The sequence below is a fragment of the Quercus robur genome, chromosome 12 (genome assembly GCF_932294415.1).
Source record: "Quercus robur chromosome 12, dhQueRobu3.1, whole genome shotgun sequence".
NCBI classification, from domain to species: domain Eukaryota; kingdom Viridiplantae; phylum Streptophyta; class Magnoliopsida; order Fagales; family Fagaceae; genus Quercus; species Quercus robur.
In genome coordinates, this window is record NC_065545.1 from 28,071,167 (window position 1) to 28,095,041 (window position 23,875).

At 33.9% G+C, this 23,875-nt stretch overlaps 2 protein-coding genes across 2 annotated transcripts; one reads left to right on the top strand and one right to left on the bottom strand.

Moving 5' to 3' along the window:
* The first annotated feature begins 4,940 nt into the window (after window positions 1-4,940).
* On the top strand, window positions 4,941-20,162 carry LOC126709920 (protein HAPLESS 2). The gene is made up of 18 exons (XM_050410289.1): window positions 4,941-5,262; window positions 5,785-5,928; window positions 6,334-6,422; window positions 8,468-8,507; window positions 9,599-9,656; window positions 9,751-9,811; window positions 10,299-10,377; window positions 11,442-11,576; window positions 12,145-12,339; window positions 12,923-13,003; window positions 13,082-13,182; window positions 14,387-14,504; window positions 16,448-16,480; window positions 16,588-16,681; window positions 16,803-16,891; window positions 17,735-17,850; window positions 19,390-19,490; window positions 19,585-20,162. Exons 1-18 carry the CDS (start codon window positions 5,089-5,091, stop codon window positions 19,983-19,985), a joined length of 2,109 nt encoding a protein of 702 aa, XP_050266246.1. The 5' UTR covers window positions 4,941-5,088; the 3' UTR covers window positions 19,986-20,162.
* A 135-nt stretch (window positions 20,163-20,297) lies between these two features.
* On the bottom strand, window positions 20,298-23,216 carry LOC126709919 (cytochrome P450 87A3). The gene is made up of 9 exons (XM_050410288.1): window positions 22,832-23,216; window positions 22,429-22,750; window positions 22,190-22,339; window positions 21,641-21,892; window positions 21,451-21,540; window positions 21,275-21,353; window positions 21,063-21,169; window positions 20,820-20,947; window positions 20,298-20,719 (listed from the first exon to the last, which is right to left on the bottom strand). The coding sequence occupies exons 1-9, from the start codon at window positions 23,212-23,214 to the stop codon at window positions 20,596-20,598; spliced, it is 1,635 nt and encodes a 544-aa protein (XP_050266245.1). The 5' UTR covers window positions 23,215-23,216; the 3' UTR covers window positions 20,298-20,595.
* Window positions 23,217-23,875: the final 659 nt, after the last annotated feature.

Here is a 23,875-nt window from a genome sequence, read left to right on the forward strand (position 1 = left end):
ATAACGGTTCTGATGCTCCATTAATTTCAGACTCTTTACACTTAAAATGAAGCAGTATCTGACAAAAAAGAGAGCGAAGATGCAACATAGTAGAAATTAGAAATGCTAAAAGTACAAGCTCATAAGATCATGGAAGAGCCACGAGGATAATAATCTGTAACTGAAGATGTTCAACTTTGGCACCCTTAAACAACTTATCTCCCTTTGTAAAAACAACTTGAAAATTAAATTTTAGTAACTACTACTCCATAAACTTATGAGGGAGCCATAAAAATTACACAATGGAAGATTTTTTATTCATCTGAAAAATTAAAGAATCATTTAGCAACTGTTATACCTACACACCCTTAATGGTGGCCTCCAAAAGACATCTAACACTCTTGTCTAATCATGACTAGCAATTTTGCAGTAGACTTATTGGCAGAACCAAAAAATAATCAAAGCACACTAAACCAGAGCTTAGAGCATGCTTTAAGGATTATATCCCATGACTTCTTCTTTCCAATCATAAACGACCATCATCAAATTTTACCACAAATAACAGTGCATAACCATAAAAAATACAAAAAAGTTAGCTAAAAGAAGCATTGGAAAAACATATATAAATATACCAAGAAGTTGACATAGGAATGATGAACATTGTCTTACATACACACCAATGGTAAGCATAAGTTTCTACCAATAAAAAAGAAAAAAAGAAAAAAAATAGTGCAACAGGTACAACACTGAAAATCCAATTACTACACCAGGCCCAAGCAGTCCTATCAAGACAATCCCCTTTCTTTCACTGAAAATGAAATTCAGGGTGCCTTTGGTACTCTTTTTCTAGCCACTTCAGCTGAACGTCCTTGTCATCATGAAGTGCTGTAAACATGTGCCTACCTAGCTCTTTTTCCATGAAGTAGAAGGTGTTGAACAGATGAAGGGGATGACCCAAGTGCACCCCGGGAAGACTCAACACCATGTCCAAAATTACTTTAACCTGAGTAGTTGCTGTGGAAGCAAATGGTGTACGGGTACTTACACTTCTACTTTCAATAATAACATCTGAGATGCTCTTCAAAGAGTAGGACATCTCTTGCGCAACTGAATGCTTTTTTCTTGATTTCTTGCAAATTGGCTTGAAAAGGTGGATATTGGTTGCCAAGCCTTTCCCCTTAGTCATTGCTGGTCCTACCCTCGACGATGATGGACCTTTAACCTCCATTGCGTCAACATTCACAACGGGTTCACATTGGGGGTCAACAAATTCTGTGCTATCAACGGAGTCCTCAGATTCTTCGGTGGTTTCCTTTGGTATTTGACCACTCATGCAGAATGCATTTTTGTCCGTTGCAACTGTGCCTCCAAACATAATGTTCATGAAGTCACGATTCGGCAAACCTTTATTTTTAAAGGTTTTTACATTGGGACATGCTTACATGTGGACAATCAGTAGTTAGAACATAATAATATAGTTGTAGACAGTAAAGTTTTTCACAATTATGTAAAGTGAACTAACTGCAATCTTTCGGGTCCACCACTCATCACTGGCCTCAAGCATCCCAATTCCAGCATCATAACCTAACCCAGTCTCATTGTCAAAACACTCATTATACTACTTCCACCCTTTTCTCAGATGATCCCATTTGTTTTTAACCCACAGGTAAGTCACCACTTTTCCTATGGCACCCAACTGCTCAATCACTGCATCAACCCTAGTTTTGGTCAAAAATCCTTCTTTCGTCTTGCCGTTTATGACTTGAACAACACAGAACTCACAAAAAGCTTGTAGTTCCTTAGGGTCTTTCCAGTTAGCTCTCGGATCATTACTACCACTGTCCTTCGATTTCTCCTTAACCATTTTTGCTACAACTTCCTTCTATACTTATTGAGGCATTTCAACAAATAGTTCGTGTGCATATCATAATCAATTAGGCATGCCCACATGAAAAATGCAAAGTAAATTCACATATATCCAAATACAACAAAGGTAGGAAGAGAAACAATGGTATTACACGAAGGATCTAGAAACCAACATACTAGTGTCATGGAAAACACAAAAGAACCACACATAAACGTTGAACACAAAAACCACACACAAACGTTGAACACAAAAAACCACAGATTGATGAAGCCTCATGGAAAACAATATAACCACACACCAACAGATTAGAGAGCATGAGAAGTTAGACACAACTTACCCATGAATGCAGAGACTCACAGTGGCGGCAACGATGTCCCAAGCGGAAAGAAGGTGAGCTCGAGCGAAGGAAGAACAGAGGGGATCTTTTTAGAGAGTTCCGCGTAATGGGTTTGCTTGTACCGTGTGTGCTCTGTTTTGATGGTTTTGTGGTTGGTGGGTAGGTGCAACTCATTGAAGACGATTCGGTCGGAGCATTGAAGAGCTTTGAAGGCATTCTGCCATAGTAGTTGAGAGAAAAGAAGAAAGCAGAAGAGAATGAAAATAGCCGTTGAGAGGCGCATCATTTTAATCAGATGATTCTCCTAGCTGTGCTTGTGCAATGAACAATACACGCATTGTTTTCATCAGAGTTAAGCGCACTATTGTTCACAGTACACGCACACGCCATGAACAGCACGTGCAAAAGCCTTGGAGGTTAATGAAACGATGCATCTCTATGAGATTGTTTCAGCTCTTTTTAATTCATTCCTATTTTGCTGGCTTTGGTGTCCATGAACAGTGCTTCAACATGCGTTTGGATTAATGAAATGGTGCATAGAGCTTGCGTTTCAGCTCTTTTCAACTTGCGTTTCCTCAGCGTGTAGCGTGGGTCCTAGCATTTTTAAAACGAAAATGAAAAACGTGGATCCAAAATATGGATCCAAACAGATACTAAGTATAGGGGAATGTCCTATTTATATACCTAGTCCATCCTTTCAGTAGTGGGCTGTCATAATGAGAGTCAAAAGATGCTTGTCCTATCAAGTGTCTCCTCCCCTCCTCCATTTTGATGGTGAAAATGGACTTTTAGGGTGTAAAACATTGTTTGGGTTGGTCATTTAGCATTAAATGCGGCTTGGGCTAGGTGGGAATACCTAATTAATGTGGAGGTGACCATTGCTTGGGTTACAAGCCACCTCATTTGGTTCCTCGGCTGGATTTATGGGTTCGATCTTCTCCTCGGATGTTTTACTGATCATTCATCCTTAATCGAGATTGTTCACGGTGTGTTGAACTTCATAACTCTCCTCGGTGAATGGAAGGGGGCTACTTCCCAATTAGGCCTTCATTTCCCCTCTCTAGCTTGGGCCTTCTTTCTTTGAGGATATGGTCTAGGCCTAGTACCTCGGACCACCTTGTTTTCTTATTGGGCCTAGGATCTGTGACTTGTAAAGCATACTCGAGAGACCACACCCTACACTTTTCATATGATCTTTGTGTCATAATTATTTTTCTTGGTTTATTTTGTTTAAATAACAAGTACTTAAAAACAAAATGACAATTACACATTGAAAAATGTGAGACTTAAAAAAATGAGTCATTCCTTTTTAATATAAAAATAAGTCAAGTCAAATATGCTCTTACCATGGAAGAAAATAAGGGTGAGTAGAAATTATAGATTAAACAAAATTACATTATGCGAGTTGGTAAGAAAACCTTTGACACATTTTAACACATTTACCTTTTCTATTTGAATTTATTCAACGTTGAGGCATGTTATATTTTACCCATGGAATTAATAGAGGATACAATATTGAGATTTTGAAGAGATTTTATGGTTCAATTTACACTAAATTCTATGATTTTATTTTTTGGAAAAAGCTGATGTAGATGAAATAATTAACCAAACCTATTACTCGATAGCAAAATCACCATAAAAATATTAAATTCTCAATAATTCTATTAGAAAAGCCAGTGTACAAAATATGAAATATGAATGGGAATAAGTCAAAATTTTGGATTAATAAAATAGTCTATTGACCAAGATATCATTAGTGAACTTTGAATTGTGTAAACTTAAGAATCAATATAGTATTTAACTGTTTCTCCAAAAAAAAAAAAAATAGTATTTAACTTATAGTTTTGAGCATTTTGTTATTTTTGATATTTAGCTATTTTTCTGATTCATTCATTCATTATTATTTTTTTGCATGTGAAAAATATTGATCAACCCTCATTTGGATTAACCTTTTTTCTTCGGAGAATAAATGACAGAATTTTATTCAAAGAAAGGAACAAGTCTATACAATAGTAAGGCAACATCTTAGACCAACCATGCTAAGATTATATCAGCTGCAAAACTTTCTCTTCCCCTAACAAATAACACAGTGACTATATACAAATTAACTCGATTCAAAACGCAATTGATCCAATTCACTCACAAATCTATTCAAAATGATCTGTTTTTTACCTAAACCTGTTGTTGACCCGACCACTTGCCAGGTCTAAAATTATCTCGATCTTGACCATCTCCAGCAGATTCATCAAATTTTTGTGCTGTTTGAAGAATGAACAGTGACTTTTACCTTTTAGCTACCTACTTTTTTAAATACATTTTCCAACAAATTCTCTATCCCATTCTCTATCTCATTTAAATATTATTTATTTATTCATTATTTATTTATTTTTTAACAACTACACATCTTCCAACATTTTTTTATTCAATACCTGATTATTATAATAGAAAAAAAAAAAAAAAAACATTTGAAGAATGAACAGTAGCCCATCAGACTTGATGAGCTACTGTTCATGAGCCAAAAAAATTTCCGAGTATAGAGAGTCCATTAAAGACTATTTTTATGGTGTCATTCTCTATTATAGAAATTTTTATGCATTTAGTTACACAATTAGAGATGCTTTTAAATCCATTTCATTTGCAATAAAGCCACGTGACATCCTTCCTAAGCCCAAGCACACGAAACGGCGTCGTACAGCTGGGCGTCATTTGTCCTGTTGTGATCCGAGTCCTCCCCTTGGCAAAACCGTTGCATGCAGTTTCAAAATCAAAACCCACTTTGTTAACTAAACCCGCCAAAACCGGCCCCTATATTTTGGTGTCCCTCACACTCACACTCGTACACACATTTTCAGTTTCACGAAATTCTCAAAGCAGAGAAAGAATCACTGAGAGAGTTTTGAAGAAAATGAATACAAAGACGACGATCTTGTTTCTCTTATTCGTTCTCGCTTCTCATGGCGTTGCCGGAGTCCAGATCCTCTCCAAATCTAAGCTCCAGAAGTGCGAGAAGAGTTCCGAATCCGGTGATCTCAACTGCACCAAGAAGATCGTCTTGAACATGGCGGTTCCCAGTGGCTCCGTACTTCTTCTTTCTCTAATGTTACATTTCTCTTTCTGTTCTCTCCTTAATTTCAATATTCTTTTTATATATAAAAAAAAAAAAAAAAATTAAGAGAAAAAATATTTATTGTTATAATTTGTAAAATTCTTGTTTCTATTTCAAAACTAAGTAAATTTTGGTTTATTTATTTATTAAAGTATATATGATGTTGTTGTAATTGGTAATACTTAGTGCTATTTTCATGACTATAAAGAACTTTAAAAAAATTACATTTAGTTACTAAAATTTTGTTACAGGCGTACTGTAGATGAATGTGGCAAAGGTGTTTGTGAAAATAACGCAAAAAAGAAAAGAAAAAAAAGAAGGACAGAGTTAGTCATGTTGATTACTTGTCAAGTTAATCCGAGAATAGTGATAAATTTGTTGTGAAAGTGAAGCGAGGGGCAGCCAGTTTAGATTTAAATTTAGTGCAAGCTATTTTGTATAGTGTTGCTCGAATTTTTACCTTTAAATGTCATATAATTTGTAATGATTATACAGAGTGGGGGAGAGGCCTCGATAGTGGCAGAAATAGTGGAGGTGGAGGATAACTCATCCAGCAACATGCAAACACTGCGAATACCACCCGTGCTAACGGTCAACAAATCTGCTGCATATGCCATGTATCAGCTTACATATATACGAGTATGGAACTACCTTCTTAAATTGTTTTTTAACCATTATTCTACTAACCCAGATGCTCAACATGTGAGATTTTTAATTGGGAGGTGGAGTGGATACATGGTCCAAATTAAAGACCGCCCATTTTGATTTCATGTTAAAACACCACTTGTCTCAAAAGTTTAAGTTGTTAGAAAATAATGAATTTAATAACTGAACTATTTTTTTAACATGTTTGTTGTGCTAGAGATTAGAGAAAATTCTTATATATTTGATAACAAATCTTCTGCAAAAGCTGTTGCCATAAGTCTGAAAAGAAGTCTGATAGGATGATAGATGATTTTATTAAGTAAACCCTCTACTTATTACATCACTTGATGTTTTGTTAAGTCAATTGCTATAACATTGGCAAACTCTACAATTTTCCAGGATGTTCCTTATAAACCTGAAGAGTTATATGTTAAGACACGTAAATGTCAGCCAGATGCTGATGCCAAAGTTGTGCAGATATGTGAAAGGCAAGCAATTTTTTTTTTTCCCCTGACATTTCATTTTTATATGATTTCACAATGTTTGGTTTGTAATTTCCATGTAAAATTGGTTGGGTGGAGTAACGATTTTTCCATTCCAGTGTTTGCACTTCTGTTTTAGATTTTAGATTTTACCAGTTTATCTGCATTTACTGGTGGTAAACATTCAAAATTTTGAAGAGATTTGATAAAATTCTGGTGAAAGCATAAAATTATGTGGTTGCAGAAGTTTAAAAAAAAAAGGACAACTTTTGTATCAACAATATTTGATTTACTTTATTTAACTAACTTTTAAATTTGTGGTAATTATATTTATATGATCTTGCATACAACAACTTTGCTTATAGTTATAGACCACCTTGCATTGTATAATTTTTATAATGTGTTTGGTTTAGAAATGTTTCTTCGGATTAGATTCCCTCTCTGCAATATAATGATAATATCCTGCTCTGACTATGGGCATCATAAGTCTAAAAGGCATTACAATTTAGATACATAAAATCTTGGGATTTCTATCTGGACTCTTAACTTCGATATCCAGTCTTTGGATAATTGCTTCATTTTCATGCTTTTATGTTCATGGATTTTCTCACACTAAATTATAGCTGCCTGAGGTATATACTTCAGCAGTCTGTGAGTTGTATTGACAATCTGGTAAAGTATGCTACTTATTACTTAGTGAATAGGGAGGATTTTTGGACTTGGGTGTAAAGTTATAAGAATAGAATCTACATATTTGATAAATGCTTTGATGATTCTATATCCTTAAGATCTGCTTTAATCTCTCTGTCTCTGTCTCTCAATAAAAATAGATTTTATTACTAAAGACGCTGTACACAGGGTATGTACAAGATATTCTTTAATGGTCTGTTTGGATGGAGAAACCTGTTCTTACCACAAGCTTTTAATAATATGGCCGTGATCTGTCATTACGTGCGACTATCTCCACTATAGAAAGAAAAAAAAAGGAAAGGAAGAGAAAAAAAAATGTGTGGAGAAGGAGGGGGAGTGGAGGGGAGTAGAGTAGAGTTGGTTAAAAATAAGCTAATTTTGTACTAAATTTACTCTACTCTACTCTACTCTACTCTACTTCCCCTCCCTCTCCCTCTCTCTCTCCCTTAATCCAAACAGACCATAAGGAAATTTAATCTCTATATAAACTACAATATCAATTTTAATGTAGTCTAAGGCTATTGTGGTGTTTGATTTTGAAATATCGTACTATAGAATGTGGAACAATGTGATAGAATGCAATAGAAACAAAGACCCAAAGAGTAGTTACTCTTAATGGTCAAAGTGAACAATGTATGTCAAGTTTAAAATAGCACTAACACTCTTACTCATTTGTAGGCCTGCCCAATTGTGGGCCTTACATACACACAATAGAAGTAACTAACATAGTTGGGGTGACCAAGATTTGAATAACATAAACAATCTTGCCTCTAGTACTATGTGGTGTTGATGAGAGAGAGAGAAAGAGATTGTAATAGCTCAACCCTGGAGTGGTTGGCTTATAGGTTATATGTATTGTTACTAATTATTAGAAAGTCTTATCAAATTAATTATTTGAAAGTATAAGATTGCCTTTTCTTACTTATCAAATTAATTATTTGAAAGTATAAGATTGCCTTTTCTTACATTTTTTTATTGGTAAGTAACACCTACAACCTCACTCTCTAACCATTATTATGAAAGGAGGAAGTACCATTTGAGACAGCTCATTGGCACCTTTCCATACATATAATACTTTAACAATGTACAAGAAGCATTCAATTCTGGAATAGTTAGTGCAGGATATAGTTATTTTTTAATGTCTTGTTTTCATTGGGGGCTTTCTTTTAACTATATAGCGTTTGTGCTGAAAAGGTTCAACTAGTATACTTTTTGGTGAAGTAGGCTATATGCAATTCTACCAGTAGCTTCACTACACTGAGAGTGGTTTAGTTCTCCTGGATTTAAATGAAGTCACTTATCAAACAAAGAAGAGTTATGTGAGTGAATTCAGCTGACTGGATTTTTTATGTGTTTTGAAGGTTACGAGATGATAAAGGTCACATTATTGAGCATACCCAGGTGCATTTCTACCGTCTTGGATCTAATTTGCTTTTGGACCTGTCATTTTTCTTTTAAGTGCCAATAATACTTAGGATACATTTTTTCTCAATAAGTACAATAGTGGTTTATATTATGATCTACTTACTGAAGCAGAACTTGAGATTTTTATAAAGTTATGCCTGGATTAACAGTTGACATATCTTTTGCAGTTTGAACGTAATATGGATTCTTCAAAATTACCATACCATCATACTTATTAACAAAAAAAAAAATACCATACCATCATGGCCTCGACACTCTCTCTGAATTTGATTATATATTCTCTAATGAATTTGAATTATTGCAATATCTGCATGTGTCATGTTGATGTCTGGAGTTAGATGCGGTATTTATATGTGTCAGCTTAACTTTAAGAGTTGAAGGCTTTTCCTTGCTTTGATGATTAAGATTTTGATATTTATTTAATAAAACTGCTTAATGCTATGTTTGGAAGTTTGGAGAGAGAGGAGAGTAGAGGGGAGTAGTGGGGAGGAGAGTAGAGGGAAATGGTTATCCTCCACTTTGTTTGGATGTTTTTAAAACTAAGGGAAGAGAAATAATTAACATTTTCATAGTTTGTAATTTTGTTAATATGATAAGGGTAAATTTGGTAATCCATTTGGTCAAACATTTCTATTCTCTACTCTCCCTCCAAATCTCTCCGATTTGGGGGAATTAAAAATGAGGGGTTAAAAGTAGTTAGAATCCCTCCGAACCCCTTCAAATCCCTCTCCCTCCTCCCTTAAAAAACATCCAAACAAGGTAATTTAGCTTATTCTCCCTCCCTCTACTCCCCCTCCATCCAAACAAGCTATAAGTTAACTTTGCAATGGTGATCTTCATTTTTATAGATTTCAATTATTTTAGTTACATCTGTTTTTGTTCTTTCAGTAGTGATACTTTGCTCTTTATCTACTGTCCCTTTATTGCACTTGAATATCCCACACTAGGGAAAATTGTGGAACACGTTTAGACATTTACGCAGCTATGCTTCTTTATTTTTACCTTTCACAGATGTTTTTAACTAGTGTTCTTTATTCCTTACTCCTCTTCATATCCTTTCTGCCTAGCCAATCTGTTGTCCTTGTGGGCCCCAGAGGAGGGTGCCTTCATCATGTGGAAACTTTTGTAAGCGCTTTTATATGGTTCATTACTCTTCAACTTTTTATGCAGAATGCCTCTTACAACATTGTGATTGATTATAGTTTTATTTTTTAATCAGTTGACAAGTTGATGAAAGGAAAGGCCAACACTGCACATTGTCTCCGATTTCCAGGTGATTGGTACGGCCATCAGTTACCTTTTCTCATCTTGATAGTGTTTTGCTTGGTAGTTAGATGTCAAGATATTCAACTATTTGTGTTTCTGGAGTACACGTGAATCGAATGTTTACAGCAACACATTAATGCCGCGTTATGTCAATTTATGTATATCAATCAGCATTTAGTTATACAAGCTTGTATTAGTTGTTTATTATGGTTGTTTAATGAATGCTCTGTTGTTTCATTATGTTATTAACAACTTCTACTTTTTGAGGTTTCATAAAATAGTTTGTAGGTTTTGAAATATTGGTAAGTTCTTCAGTAAGTAGCCATATATAAATATTTTGGGGAAGTAGCTAATTGAGATCATAACAGCTCTGGTATGTATCCAATCCTCTTATTATTAACATTGTTTACTCCTGGATGATGGGTGGAGAGTTCAGAGTATTTAAATTTTGCAATCTATTTTACATTATGCCATGAATAATATTTTCTTTGATCAACTTAGGTTCCATGTTTTTGGTATTGGACAGCGATCATTGGGATTCAGTGTCCAAATTCAAGTCAAGACTGGATCTAAGATTTCGGTAATTTTTTATTTTGTTTGGGGGTCAATATCCTTATACTTTATCCACACTAGTTGAAAGCAAATGCACTGCATGCTTGGTAAAACCAAGCTTTGATATATAGTTAAGTCTAATGGAGAGAGATATAATGGTAGATATATGGAAGTTGACTGATTCATTATTGAATGGCAAAGTGACTTTTTTTCTTTTCTTATTAAATATGTGTTATTCATGACATGTAAGATAATTTAAAATCTGGGGGAATATATTGATAAATGGACGTTTATTAATTAATGATTGCTTGGTGAATATCAAAACCATTTCCCTTCTTCCATTAAATATAAGGAAGATATTCTAATTGGCTATTTGAGCTCATCTTCTGCTGTAATATTTTAAATCATGGTACTGAATTTTTTTCCCCTTGGCTGGGCAGCATAGCTGTCCCTGAACTAACAATATGCAAGTTAGTTGTTAATTCATTGTTCAGAATTAATGGGAAAGGTGCTTGAATAATGAAGCAGCAGGTTTTAGTGGAAGGGGAGAGGAGAAAGAACATAATTTAGACATGGATTAAAGATTGGATGAAAGAAAAGAAAATTATTCTGAACCATATAAAATAGCTTAAGGAAGCTTTAATTAAAAAAATGTCTTATAAACTAAAAGAAATTTGAAGTACCCTCTTGGTCCAAAGCCTGATATTTCTTGATGACTCTTTAAAAAAGGTAGCTGAAATAAGCTAGGTGCACTAAAGTATATTCTTTGAAAAATTCAATTATGGTTTTGGCTTATGGAGAGGCTGAGAGGGAATGCTTGGTTCAGCTGTATGCTGGCACTCCACACCAGCTTTCACTTTGTTTGCTATGTCTAATCTTTCTGATGCTGTGTTCATATTCTTGCTGGATTGAACATGGATATTCAGTCTGTAGATTGAACCCTGTATGATGAATTTAAGAAGTAATTGCGAAAAACCATACTAATTGTAAAGTTGTGTAATTTTCAATCTCTCTAATGTTTTGTATTGAAATAAAAAAAACCTTGTTATTATTTATTAACTGAAGGCTTTTTGGCTGTTTCTTTGCTATCAGGAAGTGGTCGTGGGTCCTGAAAATAGAACAGCAACATCTAATGATAATTTCTTAAGGGTTAATCTTATTGGTGATTTTGCTGGATACACAAATATACCAACATTTGAGGACTTCTACCTTGTTATACCCAGGCAGGTATACTTGCTTCACAGGCATATTTTTGATAAATATCCATTCACTTTAATTGATGGAAGCAAAAAACTGGCTGAAAATTTCTTGTTAATCTATCCGTTGCGCCTTTTTTTTTTTGGGCTTCTGCATTATACATAATGATTAAAATTAACTTTTTAAGTGAGCCAAGGTAGACTTAGTTTATAACCAAGTAATTTATGGAATTAAATATTTGCTTTTTTGTGGTCATATTTTTTTTAATTGATACATTACACACATATTCGGTGGGTCTTGAACCCACAACTAAGAACTCACACTCCATCCCATTTGTATGGGAGGGGGAAAGGCATTTGAGTGGTCTCATTGATCTTTTTAGTCATATATATCATTTGTATTGTGGTTTTTTTTTTTTTTTTTTGCACACTTTTTGAACTTACAGCTACAGTAGAGATGCACTTGGAAAGTCAGCATGTCCATCTCTTAGATCATTTTATCTTAATTTATCTTCTCATTGATTTTTAAATTGAGTGAGTATTTTATAAATGGTTTTTTAGTTTTATATTGCTGAGAGTTTCTTTTTTCTTTGTGGAAGGGTGGCCCTGGTCAACCACAGAATTTGGGAGGAAATTTTTCTCTGTGGATGCTGCTTGAGAGAGTTAGATTTACCTTAGATGGCCTTGAATGTAACAAAATTGGTGTTAGTTTCGAGGCCTTTAATGGGCAACCAAACTTCTGTGCTTCACCATTTTGGAGTTGCTTGCATAATCAGCTGTGGAATTTCAGGGAGGTTTGTGAAATTGAAAAGTTAGCACTTTATTTTGTCTTATGTTCTCATGTTGGCCATTTGTCTTTTTCTTTCCTTGATTTCTAATCTCCATGCAGTTTAAAGAATTTACCTAACATGAATTATTTATTATTGATGGTTAATGCTGTTTTTTTTTTTTTTTTTTTGCATCATGAATAATATTATATATGAAGGATTTGGTCTTTCTATATATGTAATCATGGACACTAGCATTAGTAAATATTAATAAAACCCAAGAAAAATACTAGCCACATTTGTGATGTACCCCAAAAGGACTGGTCTAATCACAATTGAGGCTCTTTTAGTTATTAATAAAACCCATATCAACCCAATATATGCCCGAGGTGAGACTCAATACGCACCCTACAACATACACTCAATCAATATCCAATTAATTTGGGGCATCACATATTCATTTTCTCGTTTTATGTGTCATGTTCTCTTCCCATTTTTAGTTAGAAAAACTTCAGAGGATTGTGATTTTTTTAGTTTTTGAATCAAAAGTCAGCATTTAGTATAGTTACAGTTGTTTTGAATTAAGAATAAGCTTTCTTATTTCTGACAGGCTGACAAGAATCGAATTACTAGGAATCAGTTGCCACTATACGGTGTGGAAGGAAGGTTTGAAAGGATAAACCAGCACCCAGTTATGTTCTAGCCATTTATGAATTGTATTCCTAAGGATGCCTATTATTCTTTCTATTTATCATTGATTTGGGTGCAGAATGCAGGGAGTCATTCATTCTCCATAGGAGTCACTGAAGTTCTTAATACAAATCTTTTGCTAGAACTAAGTGCTGATGACATAGAATATGTTTACCAAAGGTTAATATCATTTTCTAACATCAATAACTGCTACAAGTGGCTTGTCCTAGAAGTTTGTTTCAACTATTGATCCAGAGATGAATTATGCAAGATGATAACTGCTATTATTATTTTAGATAATATTTATTTAACTATAAAAAAATAGATAATATTTATTTACATTTAATCTTGTCAGATGTCTAATTGGTGCAACATCTTAGTGGCTGACTATTAGCAGAATTACAGTTTGGATTATATTTCCAAGAAGTGGTTTGTAAATTTTCAATTAAATTGGAACCTAAGGATGTCGTTTTTAATGACTCTGATCCTTTTAAATTTTGCTTACAGGTAATATATGATATACTTCTGATGCAAATAAAACCACTTGTTATAAAATTCCGTTATTATGCACATGGCTAAGTTACCCATCTAATAAGGGGGGAAAAGAGAAAGAAGCATATACATGGGAATGATGTTTATGGAAGATATCACTGATTTGATGAATATGTTTTAAATTTGTTAAGAACAGATTAGAGTTGAACATGGGAAGCCTAGCTTCCCTCACTTCAAAATGCATTTTTCAGATCAGCTCCTTGAGTCAGCAGAAAAAGGGTGAAAAGTCCACTGCTTAGTATCATGACTTATGGTGTTAAAATTGGGGGATTTTGTATTAATCCAAAGCAGCATACCTGAATGACTGTTAGGGCCCGTTTGGATTGAGGGGAGAGGGAGGGAGAGTGGAGGGGAGTAGAGTAGAGCTGGCTAAAAATAGGCTAATTTTGGGCCAATTCTACTCTACTCTACTCTACTCTCCATCCCTCCTCCTCAATTCAAACGGACCATTAGAGCTTTTAGATTTCTAGATTTTAAATACAAGATTTAGAAACTCCAGAATCATTAATTTTGAATATAATGGAAGAAAACTTCTTGAATTTAGTATTTATCTGAAAAAAAAAAAAAAAAAATCTTGAATTTAGCTTTGAGCTAATTATAGACATCTTTGACTTTAAAGACTTTTTGGTTGTTACACAATTGTTTGCCTGTCTTTGTATAACTTTTTGGTTTCAGCAGTTATAAAAAATACCACATCTTTTTCAAATGATGCCAAACGATATTTTTTCCGCCTTTCAGTTTGATTTTTAGCATAACTTCATTCTTTGAATCTTCTCTAGTGTCATGTCATTTCTTGCAGATCACTGCATTATATACTTACATATTTTTGTAGGAGCCCTGGAAAAATCTTGAGCGTTAGCATACCAACATTTGAAGCCCTTACTCAATTCGGAGTTGCTACAATCGCAACTAAAAATACTGGTGAACTGGAAGCATCATATAGCTTAACGGTATCCCTTTTGAACTTTTCCAAATTACATTTTGTCATAATACTGAAATGTTTTCAAGCAGTAGGAATGTAGCTTTTGGTTAGCTGGGGAAATGGCAAATTACATAGTTGTTATAAAATGGCGAATTACTTTTAGATATGCATGTGAAACTTTAAATGCCCCTTTTCATATATTGAGAATTACATAGTTGTTATAAATCTACACTGCAATCTTTTTACTTTTTTAATCTTTTTATATGGGTGCTGGTTTACTTCTATAGTGATTATCATTTACTGAAAGTCTAGAGCCATGTGACCCATGTTTGTGGTGCACTAGATTGATGTTAACTTGAATTTTAATTTTCTGATAAATTGTATATGTTCAATATGGAAAATAGTTGCATAATTTTCTTAATATATATATATATATATATATATATATATATTTTGTCATTTAGGTTCAATTATGAAACTGGAAATGAACTGACTTTGCTTAGTTTTCCCTGCTTTTCAGTTACATGTGGTTTTGACAACTGCAAGAAGAAAAAAATTGATTTTTTTTTAATACCGATAACTGTTGTCTCTATTTTCTGTGCTTTTGAGGAGGGAAATAGGAAAACCTCATACTGTGCTTATATGTGATAGAATGATTCATACAATACAAATACGACTTAGCTATCATGTAGATTTCTCATTGAGGAGTGTAGAAATTTGTGATGTGAGGGAGAAAAGAAAAGAGAGAAGACACGAGAGTTTACGTGGTTTGGCATTGTGGCCTTAGTGGCGGTTTTAGGAACTTTTTTTAGGATGGTCATTAAGAAATTTAAATTATATAAAATCTAATAAAGGGATAACTTGAATATTTGCTACAATTGTGAGTCCAGTCGCTAAAGAAAGCAAAATTGTTGCGACTGCAAAGTCAAAAAGAATATAATTGTTGTCACCATCAAGAACTGATAACTACAATATTTTTCTTGGTACAATTTTTTAGGGAAAAATGAAATTAGAAATTAGTTTTATTGAATGGTTTGAACGAGATAAAATTTGAATATTTAGCGATTTTTATCTTTTTGTTTTATAATAAGCTTTTTGTTGAATAATTTGATCACTTGATGTTGTTTAGTCTTGTCTTGTTTTTGTTTGGTTTATGTTTGTTGTTATCTGGGCCAATATTCATTGTTGTTATTTAAGCTTTTTCTTTTTAATTTTATAAAAGGGATTAAGGATTATTTTTGGGGGGCAAAATTAATTTTGGAGTAATGCTATGTCCACAACATTTTTACAATAAATTTTATGCAAAAAACTGTTATTAGTGAGTAAAAAAAATAATATCATTATTGAGCCCAAATTAAAATTAGTAACAGCTTACCACATTGGATTTGTTGTAAAAGTATTGTGAAAATATTGTGAATGTAGCATTATTTTTATTTTTGTTGAACCCAATTTTTTTGTAATTCTCAAATTATGGTGTTCAACATTTTTATTAGGGTGGTCATAATAGGTTAATTTAACGTGTAATAATTTTTTGGCAAGTATATATATGCATTATTTTGCAAGTCAAGGTAGTCCTATGACCACCCTGGCTTGCATGTGGAGCTGCCAGTGTGTGGCCTACATTCACGGGATAAGCCCTTAGGGCTACATTTTTTTCTATACTTTTCTTGATAATATATTACAATGGAATCCATATTTATAATGGGATTACATACAAAAGTTAAAAAGAATTTGAAGTTGATTGTCTCAATCCCACAATTTACTGTAGCAATCAATCCCATAATTTTCTCTTGAAATCAATGTCTTGATTTGGTCTTCAATGACATGGAAGGTGAAATATACTTTCGAACAAGTAGTAATATATTATGGCATTGCTTGATAAAATTATATCAAATTGAATTAAAACATGGATGCCTTGAGAATAAATTTGAAATTTGTAATTATGGACTTGATGAATGCTCCTTCTTGCAGTTTGATTGCTCGAGAGATGTCATCCTCATGGAGGTACTATTTTTCTATTTTTAAATGGATATTTCATCCTTATCAAAAAAAAAAAAAAAAGGATATTTCATCAATGTGTTTAGTTACTCACTAGCATCAGACGGTTGCAGGAACAATTCTTTATTATGAAGCCAAAAGAAATTACGAATCGATCATTTAAACTCTATCCAACTACAGATCAAGCTGCCAAATATGTATGCGCTGGTATGATCAATGATACAAAAATGTAGAATCATGGTTTCTTTTTTTTGTTAAGGGTAGGGGTAAGGGCCAGGAGAGAGAGATTGGTAAGGTGGCTGAATCTACTAAATCTTGGTCAATGCAGCAATATTGAAGGACTCTAATTTTAATGAAGCTGATAGAGCTGAGTGCCAGTTTACTACTACAGCTACTGTTCTTGATAACGGATCACAGGTTTGGTGATAGTTTTGAGATTATGATTTATCCAGTACATCTTCATTTCCTTCAGCTCAGAAATTTATGCAAACAAGTGTCTTGTGAAGGGACATTGGTACCGATCAAAGTGTGAGTGGAGAGAAAATATTGTTTGCAGCTAGAGGATATAGGAATTACTACTGGTCTTTGAATTATGCCTTTATGTTTCTGAAACACGATTTCTCTATAGGCAGATAATAGATAATTTATTAGCTTTAAGCTATATGCCATTTCTATGTAGTGAATAAAGCTTGAGGAATTATGAATGATTTTATGGTAGTAAAGTTGTTCAGCATAGCAAGGATGTTCTAGGATGTTGACAATTCAGGAAAGACTTCAGATATTTCGAATTTAGCCCCTAATTAAGGATATCCTGCATTGTCAACATCTGGAATGTCCTTTTATGCTAAAAAACTTTAGCGCTATAAACTCTTTCATAATTTTCAAGATATATTTACTGTAAAAAAACTGCACATAGCTTGACAATTCAGTTCCTTATCCAAAAACACTATTTGGATATTGTCACCAATGCTAATTAAGGAATCATTAATGGACATATAGGGGAACTGTAGCATGAAAAATATATCCAATTCTTCATTTAGGAGAAGACTATTCCTATATATCCAGTTGTAACCAATGCTAATTTAACTCAAAAAATTTAGTCTAAAATATAATTTGTTCTCTATAGATTTTTAAGAAGTCATTTTTTATTTGAAAAATCAATTATGTAATGAAATATTGCAAGTGATTCTTAGGAATTACCACGTATTCTCATTCAATTTAGTGACATCAAGAGACACTTAAATCATAAATTTGTTGCAGAGTACTCCTTTTCAACCACCAGAGAGCGGTATAAATGGTTTCTTTGATTCTATAGAAAGCATTTGGAACAAAATATGGAGAGGTTTGTTAGATTTCATCACTGGAAAAACTTGCAGGTACTTGCTCTAGAAGGAAAATAGATTTAAAATACCTCATAATTCTAGCCTATTTGCAAAATTTTGCTCATTTTTTAAGCTATTTTTCTATATTGGTATGAATGGCAATGAAGGATTGTTCTGTTGGGATTTTCTATCACTTGTAAATTTCTTTTTCTGGTGATATATGTGATAAAACACATAGTTGTAGGCTTGTAGCCAAAAAAGAAACTCCATTGGTTAAACAAAGACCTTTTTTTATTTCCTTTTGTTTTATAATATATTTCTACCTATCAAATTGAGTTTGAGTTGAAAGAAGCTAAATACAGATTGGTAACTGAGTTGGATTCTATTAATGCATTTCTCTTTTCTTTCTATATTCCTATACATAAATGAGTTTAAAGTGATTCAGATTTAAGGATTTGGAATCATATCTTTCGATATATCTAAAAAATTTCAGGGATTGAAAGAGTTTTATGAAAGTTGAAATTTCTATTTACTTGGGGTATACTTATTCAAGAGTCTATATACCACTAAAGAACACATGACCTACATATTCAAGGGATAAGTTCCCCTCCCATTGAAAAGCCATAATAGTTTGATTCCCAAAAATTTTCAATTTTCATGCTTTTTTGTATCCTCTAATTGTAGTTTATCAACAAAGGATAAATGGCTTAGTCATAGCTAAATTTCAAAAGAAGTGAGTCTAGAAAACTCAAATTACTTTAGATTTGCAGGCCTTGTTAGTTCTACAATTTTAAACTTTTATATTGCTCTAACATGATATGATATTAAAGTTGATAATTCTATGATTAATACATTAATTAGATTGTTTGATAATCTTACCATCATAATGTATAGTGTGCATGATGGTTAAAATGACAGACCCAATAGAATATACAATAATGATTTTGAGTTTTTGACAAGTACATGCATTTAGACAGAGCCAACGTGTAGGGGTAGGAACTTTTTATTATTATTATTATTATTTATTTTTAAATGTGGCTTAATATAATTGTTGCAAAAAAAAAAAAAAAATCCCGTTTTATGAAAATTCTCCATTTCTAATGGGACCATAAAATATGTGTTTGCTTAGAGGATATCATTGCGTTCATAACTTTTCTATTGGTAATGTGCTTGTAACTTTTATTACACTGAATCTTAGTCTTATTGACATCTGCATGCAATCTGTGAACATCAAACCATATATAGTTGCACTTTCTTTTTAAATTTGGAATCATTAATTCTAGAAGCACTAAGCGAGGCTTGCTTTGAGACAATACAATTGGTGATCCAAATTGTGCCTGGTGGGGGTTATTTCCCCCTCTGAAGTTTTTAAGATTTTGAGGTTCATTCCAAAAAATAAATGTGGAATACTTTGAAGTGCTCTCTTGTGCAAGAACTTGGAAATTTGGGATTATAAACAATAAGTATGTTGCTGTAAACAGTCAAACTATGACATTACTTTCACCTAATTATGGCTTTTTATGTATAACTCATATTTAAGTATTATATTTAGTTGGTTTACCTACTGATATTCCATGTCTTTTTGGCGAGCAGAAGAAAATGCTCTGGATTTTTTGACTTCAGGTGCCACATACAGTATATATGTATGAGTTGGATAGTGATGTTTGGTTTACTTTTGGCAATTTTTCCAACAGGTAAAACCTTTTTTATTCATTAATGTGAGAACCATACATTGATAATTTTGGAAAAGGCAGGGAATACATAATACCTTATACTTTTGAGTTGCAGTGCTTGTGCTTCTATGGCTTTTACATCAAAAAGGACTCTTTGATCCTCTTTATGACTGGTGGGAAGATCATTTTGGGGATGATAATCAGAGTATCAGCCAAAGAAATGAATTTGATCACCACCACATTCATGTCAATAAACATCATGAGCAGCCAAGGCACCACAAGCATGGTGCCCACCATAACCGAAGAAGCAATTACAATGAACGAAGACATAACCATTCTGGCAGAGACACTGATTATAATTACTGTGTTGATCATGTTCACAAGGAAAAGCACAAGCATAGGCGAAGTAAGCATTTAGGTAGTCTTCAGCAAGTTGATGACAATATTGGGCATCACAGACGGAGAAAGGAAAGAGAGACTATGAAAGGGCTGTCCAAAGCAAGCAGATATATTTAGGAGAAACAAGATGAATTTTACAAACGTAGATGTGGACTGCTGAATGACACACTTTTGTCTGCATGCTAAGCAGAGAGAATTTTGGAGCTTAAATTGATATTATATGTAATGGTATTTCGTCAAGTAATACAAATTTCCAAGAAACTACATTATAGTCTTTTGACTCTTTTCCTGTATATCTTTCTTCTTTTTCTTTTGGGGAAGGCGAGGGGGTGGAGTGAAAGAATGCAATCCTTTTTGACAAAACTTTGATGTAATTTTGCAATTCGAATTTTCAGATATTTTTGAAGGATGACAATGAAAAATTTACACTAATTCTTACAAGTAAATCATTGTTTTGATCAATTTGTTATATATTGGATCTTATAGATACATGTTGAGATAAAACACAAAAATTTGTCTGTGCTGTTGAGCAAAAGTAGAGCATGATCGTTGCTTGTGGAGAGAATATCATAATTGTTCTCCCTCTTCTGCACTCAAAATGTCTTGTTGACCATTATCCTGTGCAGCTTGAGACCAGTGATCTTGCTGGGTGTGAAGATAAGTTGGAACCTCTGGTATAGTGTTTCTAGCAAAACATATGGCTAGCATAGTGATTGCTCTGTTTTGTTTATGTAGAGCTATATGTTGTTTGTTGTTCCCTTGTTTCTTTCTTCATGAGATGAATGTGAAAACCATTTGGAAATTGTAAACCAGGAGTTCGGACAATATTTCCTCCTTTGATTGTTTGCCACCTGGAAGTTCAAATGTTAAATAGGTTACTCTCTCTCTTTCTCTCTCTCTCTCTCTCTCTCACACACACACACATACACACACAGATTTTGGGACAGTTACCTGTACTTTGTTACCAGACAATGGAGAAACACAGCCATTTGCACCTTAGTAAATTCTGTTCCAACACAAAATCTTATTCCACCACCAAAAGCCATGAAATGTTTGGTTGCACCGTTTAATTCCACTCCCTGTATATGCCAGTGTTATTCATACAATCAAGATATAAGAAATTCAAGCATGTTATCTGTAGCAGCATAAAGCTAGGAGTAAACTACTTTGGAAGTTCTCAAACATATGACTCACCTCCCATCTCGATGGATCAAAAGCAAGGGGATCTTTGTATTTTGCAGGGTTCAAGTGTACAGCTGGGGGACAGACCATAACCCCCCAACTTGCTGGAATGGTATATCCTGCATCAATATTTGTATTATTTGTCATATTAGGCTTAACTTTCTTTGCATTAATTACTGTGATAAGAAGCTGACTAGTCCTGTACAGTGTAAATGTATGCATACCTTTAAACTGTATATCTCTCAGTGCTTTGCGGAAGATCCCAGGAACAATATTTGCCAGTCTAACTGTTTCATTGATGAACTGCAAGTTGAACTCGTCAAATTTTGTATAGTAGAAATAGAAAGAGGAATGATCTCTAATATTCTATTAAGGCAAAAACTGAAAGGGCTTAATCCACCTGAAATGTAAATGTCATTGATTTGTATTCTTTCCATGTAAGTCCAGAATCAGCATTTTCCCTTTGGTTAAGAATTGCCTCATGCTCTTCCTGACAGAAGGTAGAAACGTTTAGAGTATGTTGTTGGTTGGTAACAATAAAGGTTGTGAAGGAATACAATGGTCTTGAATTTAATATAGAAATTCTTTACTGTTAATTGCTTCAACACTAGAGGATGGTCTGAAAGAAACTTAATTGCTAAAGTTATAGCGAGGGAAGTCGTTTCAAAACTGGCAAACAGTAGCACAAACATCAAATCCAGAGCTATTGCCTCTGTGAGTATCGTTCCATCCTTTCGAAGTTCTTCAAGGACATAATCAAAAAAATCACTTTGCTGCTTCCTAGGCATTGCCCGTCTTTCCTGTAGCATGGTTTTCAGCATCCTCATTGCCCTTTTCCTTCCCTGAGAAAACTTGAATAGTTAAGGCCAAGAAACATAGACAGGGTTGCTTAGAAAGTCATATTTAGTTAAAAGGCTTATCAGCTCCTGTGGTCAGACAAAACCAATTCAGTCCATGACTGAAATATCAACCATTTACTGGATTGTGTGAAGTACTAAAGAGTCAGTCAATTAAGGGAAAAATTGGTCCTTGGTTTGCCTGATTATCTACATTCCCCAATGGTCAAAAATTGAGAAAAAAAGAAAAAAATGCATGATATGTATGACACAAACTAGTATAATCGGTTTTGGTTCATCTACCTGTAAACATTTGTGATAAGCTGTCCCGGGAATGTTCAGAGGAAAGGAGATTAATCCCTGTATGAATGCCACGAAGTTCGTCCTTAGATTCTCCGAGGACTTATCAGGTTCATAACTGATCAGTTTCTTTGCAGTCAGATCGAAAATCATCTGTAAAGACCAAATTATTATTACACTTCTGAACAAGAAATTCTCTGTTGTTTCTTTAATGAAAAGAGTAATGGTTAGCCTGGATTTACACTTGCAGTTGCATCTTTTAATTCAATAGTGTCTTGACATGACCATTGTTGTAATGTTCTATTTGCTGCTTGTTCAACTTCAGGGAGCATCTTCTTAAGGCTCTCAGGACCAAAGAGATTTAGCACCATGTTCTTGAGGTACTTGTACAAGAAACCATGTAAGGAACCCACGTTCTGTCTTCCAAAAATCTCTGTGAATGTATCTGGGTACCAGCTCTGGAACAGTACTCCTTCTTGTTGGAATATAAAGTAATTGAGATCCGGGTCCGTTGAGATTACAACTGGTCGTCCCACCAAATTGGTCTTGAATATTGATCCATACCTGTAAAGTAAAATGTGTCACAACAAGAAGAATGCAATACTCTTGATAAAAAAGAATTGGTGAATTTATTAGAAAGTTTACCTATCCATTCTTTTTTTTATGAAAGGAGGAATATCAGAAGAAGTGTTGGGAGTGAAGAACTGCAGGGTCTCACCAAGGAGTGGAAATCCCATTGAACCTGGTGGGAGTTTTCCATTGCATCTGGGATTTCTCCAGCGGTAAACAAAATGTGTGATGCTTATGATTACTAAAGCTCCAATGCACAAGCCCCACATCCTGCCTACAGTCACTAATTGAAGCTCAGAGAAGACCTTGAGTTGAAGAAATAAGTACATAATGCTGTGATGTGCTTTAGGCCTTTGAAACAAAAGGAAATGGGACAGGCTAAGATTACTGGATGTTAGAAGAGTTTGAGGTGGGAAACGTGGGAAGAATAGACAGGGTGGAGCAGAAAGTGCTGGCATGTATCTTAGCAACCAGAAGATCTTCTTAAATAGGCAGGCAGAATTTACAAATAGTTACAAAAAATAATAGTATATAAAGTTGCACTAGCTGTTTAGATAGAATAGAATACATTAGACTAACTTGTCTTTACAACCCCTTAGCCTTTGTCAACGGCAGCTATAAAACTTTGTATTATGACCCTACCTTGAACTTTGAAGGTTACAGGATGCTTCCTCTATGTGTGTGAGTGTGTGTGAATCATTTGTTTGGTTATGGTTAAGAGCTCATCAAAAGCTAAACAAAAGGAGCACGAGGCAGAATTATGGCCATTTTTTAAGGAGATTTTGCAAGAACAATGAGCTTGTATCTAGATTTGAGAAGAAGTTTAAAGGATCTTTCTGACGAAACTAAGTATGAAAACCAATCTTCAATGGATCATTAAAAACTTAAAAAAGTCTAAAATTTAATGATTTTCACCTACTTAGGAAATCTTTCCAATATCCTTGCTGAATGCTATAGTATCTATGTGATGAAATACCATGAAAGATTCCACACTTATTCTTTCTTGTGTTTCATTCTTCTCTTTTTATTTATGTTTCAGAATCATATCTCTTACTAGATCTTCTTTAGCTGCAAGTAACAATTATCTCGTATAATCATATTCTCAATGTCAGACTCTCA

What these genes read in the sequence shown, in the direction of transcription:
- LOC126709920 (XM_050410289.1), top strand. Translation starts at nt 5,089, where the DNA reads ATGAATACAAAGACGACGATCTTGTTTCTCTTATTCGTTCTCGCTTCT. An exon ending in CTCCGATTTCCAGGTGATTG is followed by an intron (nt 9,812 to 10,298) that starts GTACGGCCATCA and finishes TGATCAACTTAG; the next exon opens with GTTCCATGTTTTTGGTATTG. An exon ending in TTCTTGATAACGGATCACAG is followed by an intron (nt 16,892 to 17,734) that starts GTTTGGTGATAG and finishes AATTTGTTGCAG; the next exon opens with AGTACTCCTTTTCAACCACC.
- LOC126709919 (XM_050410288.1), bottom strand. Translation starts at nt 23,214, where the DNA reads ATGCCAGCACTTTCTGCTCCACCCTGTCTATTCTTCCCACGTTTCCCA. An exon ending in TTGATCCATCGAGATGGGAG is followed by an intron (nt 20,948 to 21,062) that starts GTGAGTCATATG and finishes TGGCATATACAG; the next exon opens with GGAGTGGAATTAAACGGTGC. An exon ending in TGTCTGGTAACAAAGTACAG is followed by an intron (nt 20,720 to 20,819) that starts GTAACTGTCCCA and finishes TTGAACTTCCAG; the next exon opens with GTGGCAAACAATCAAAGGAG.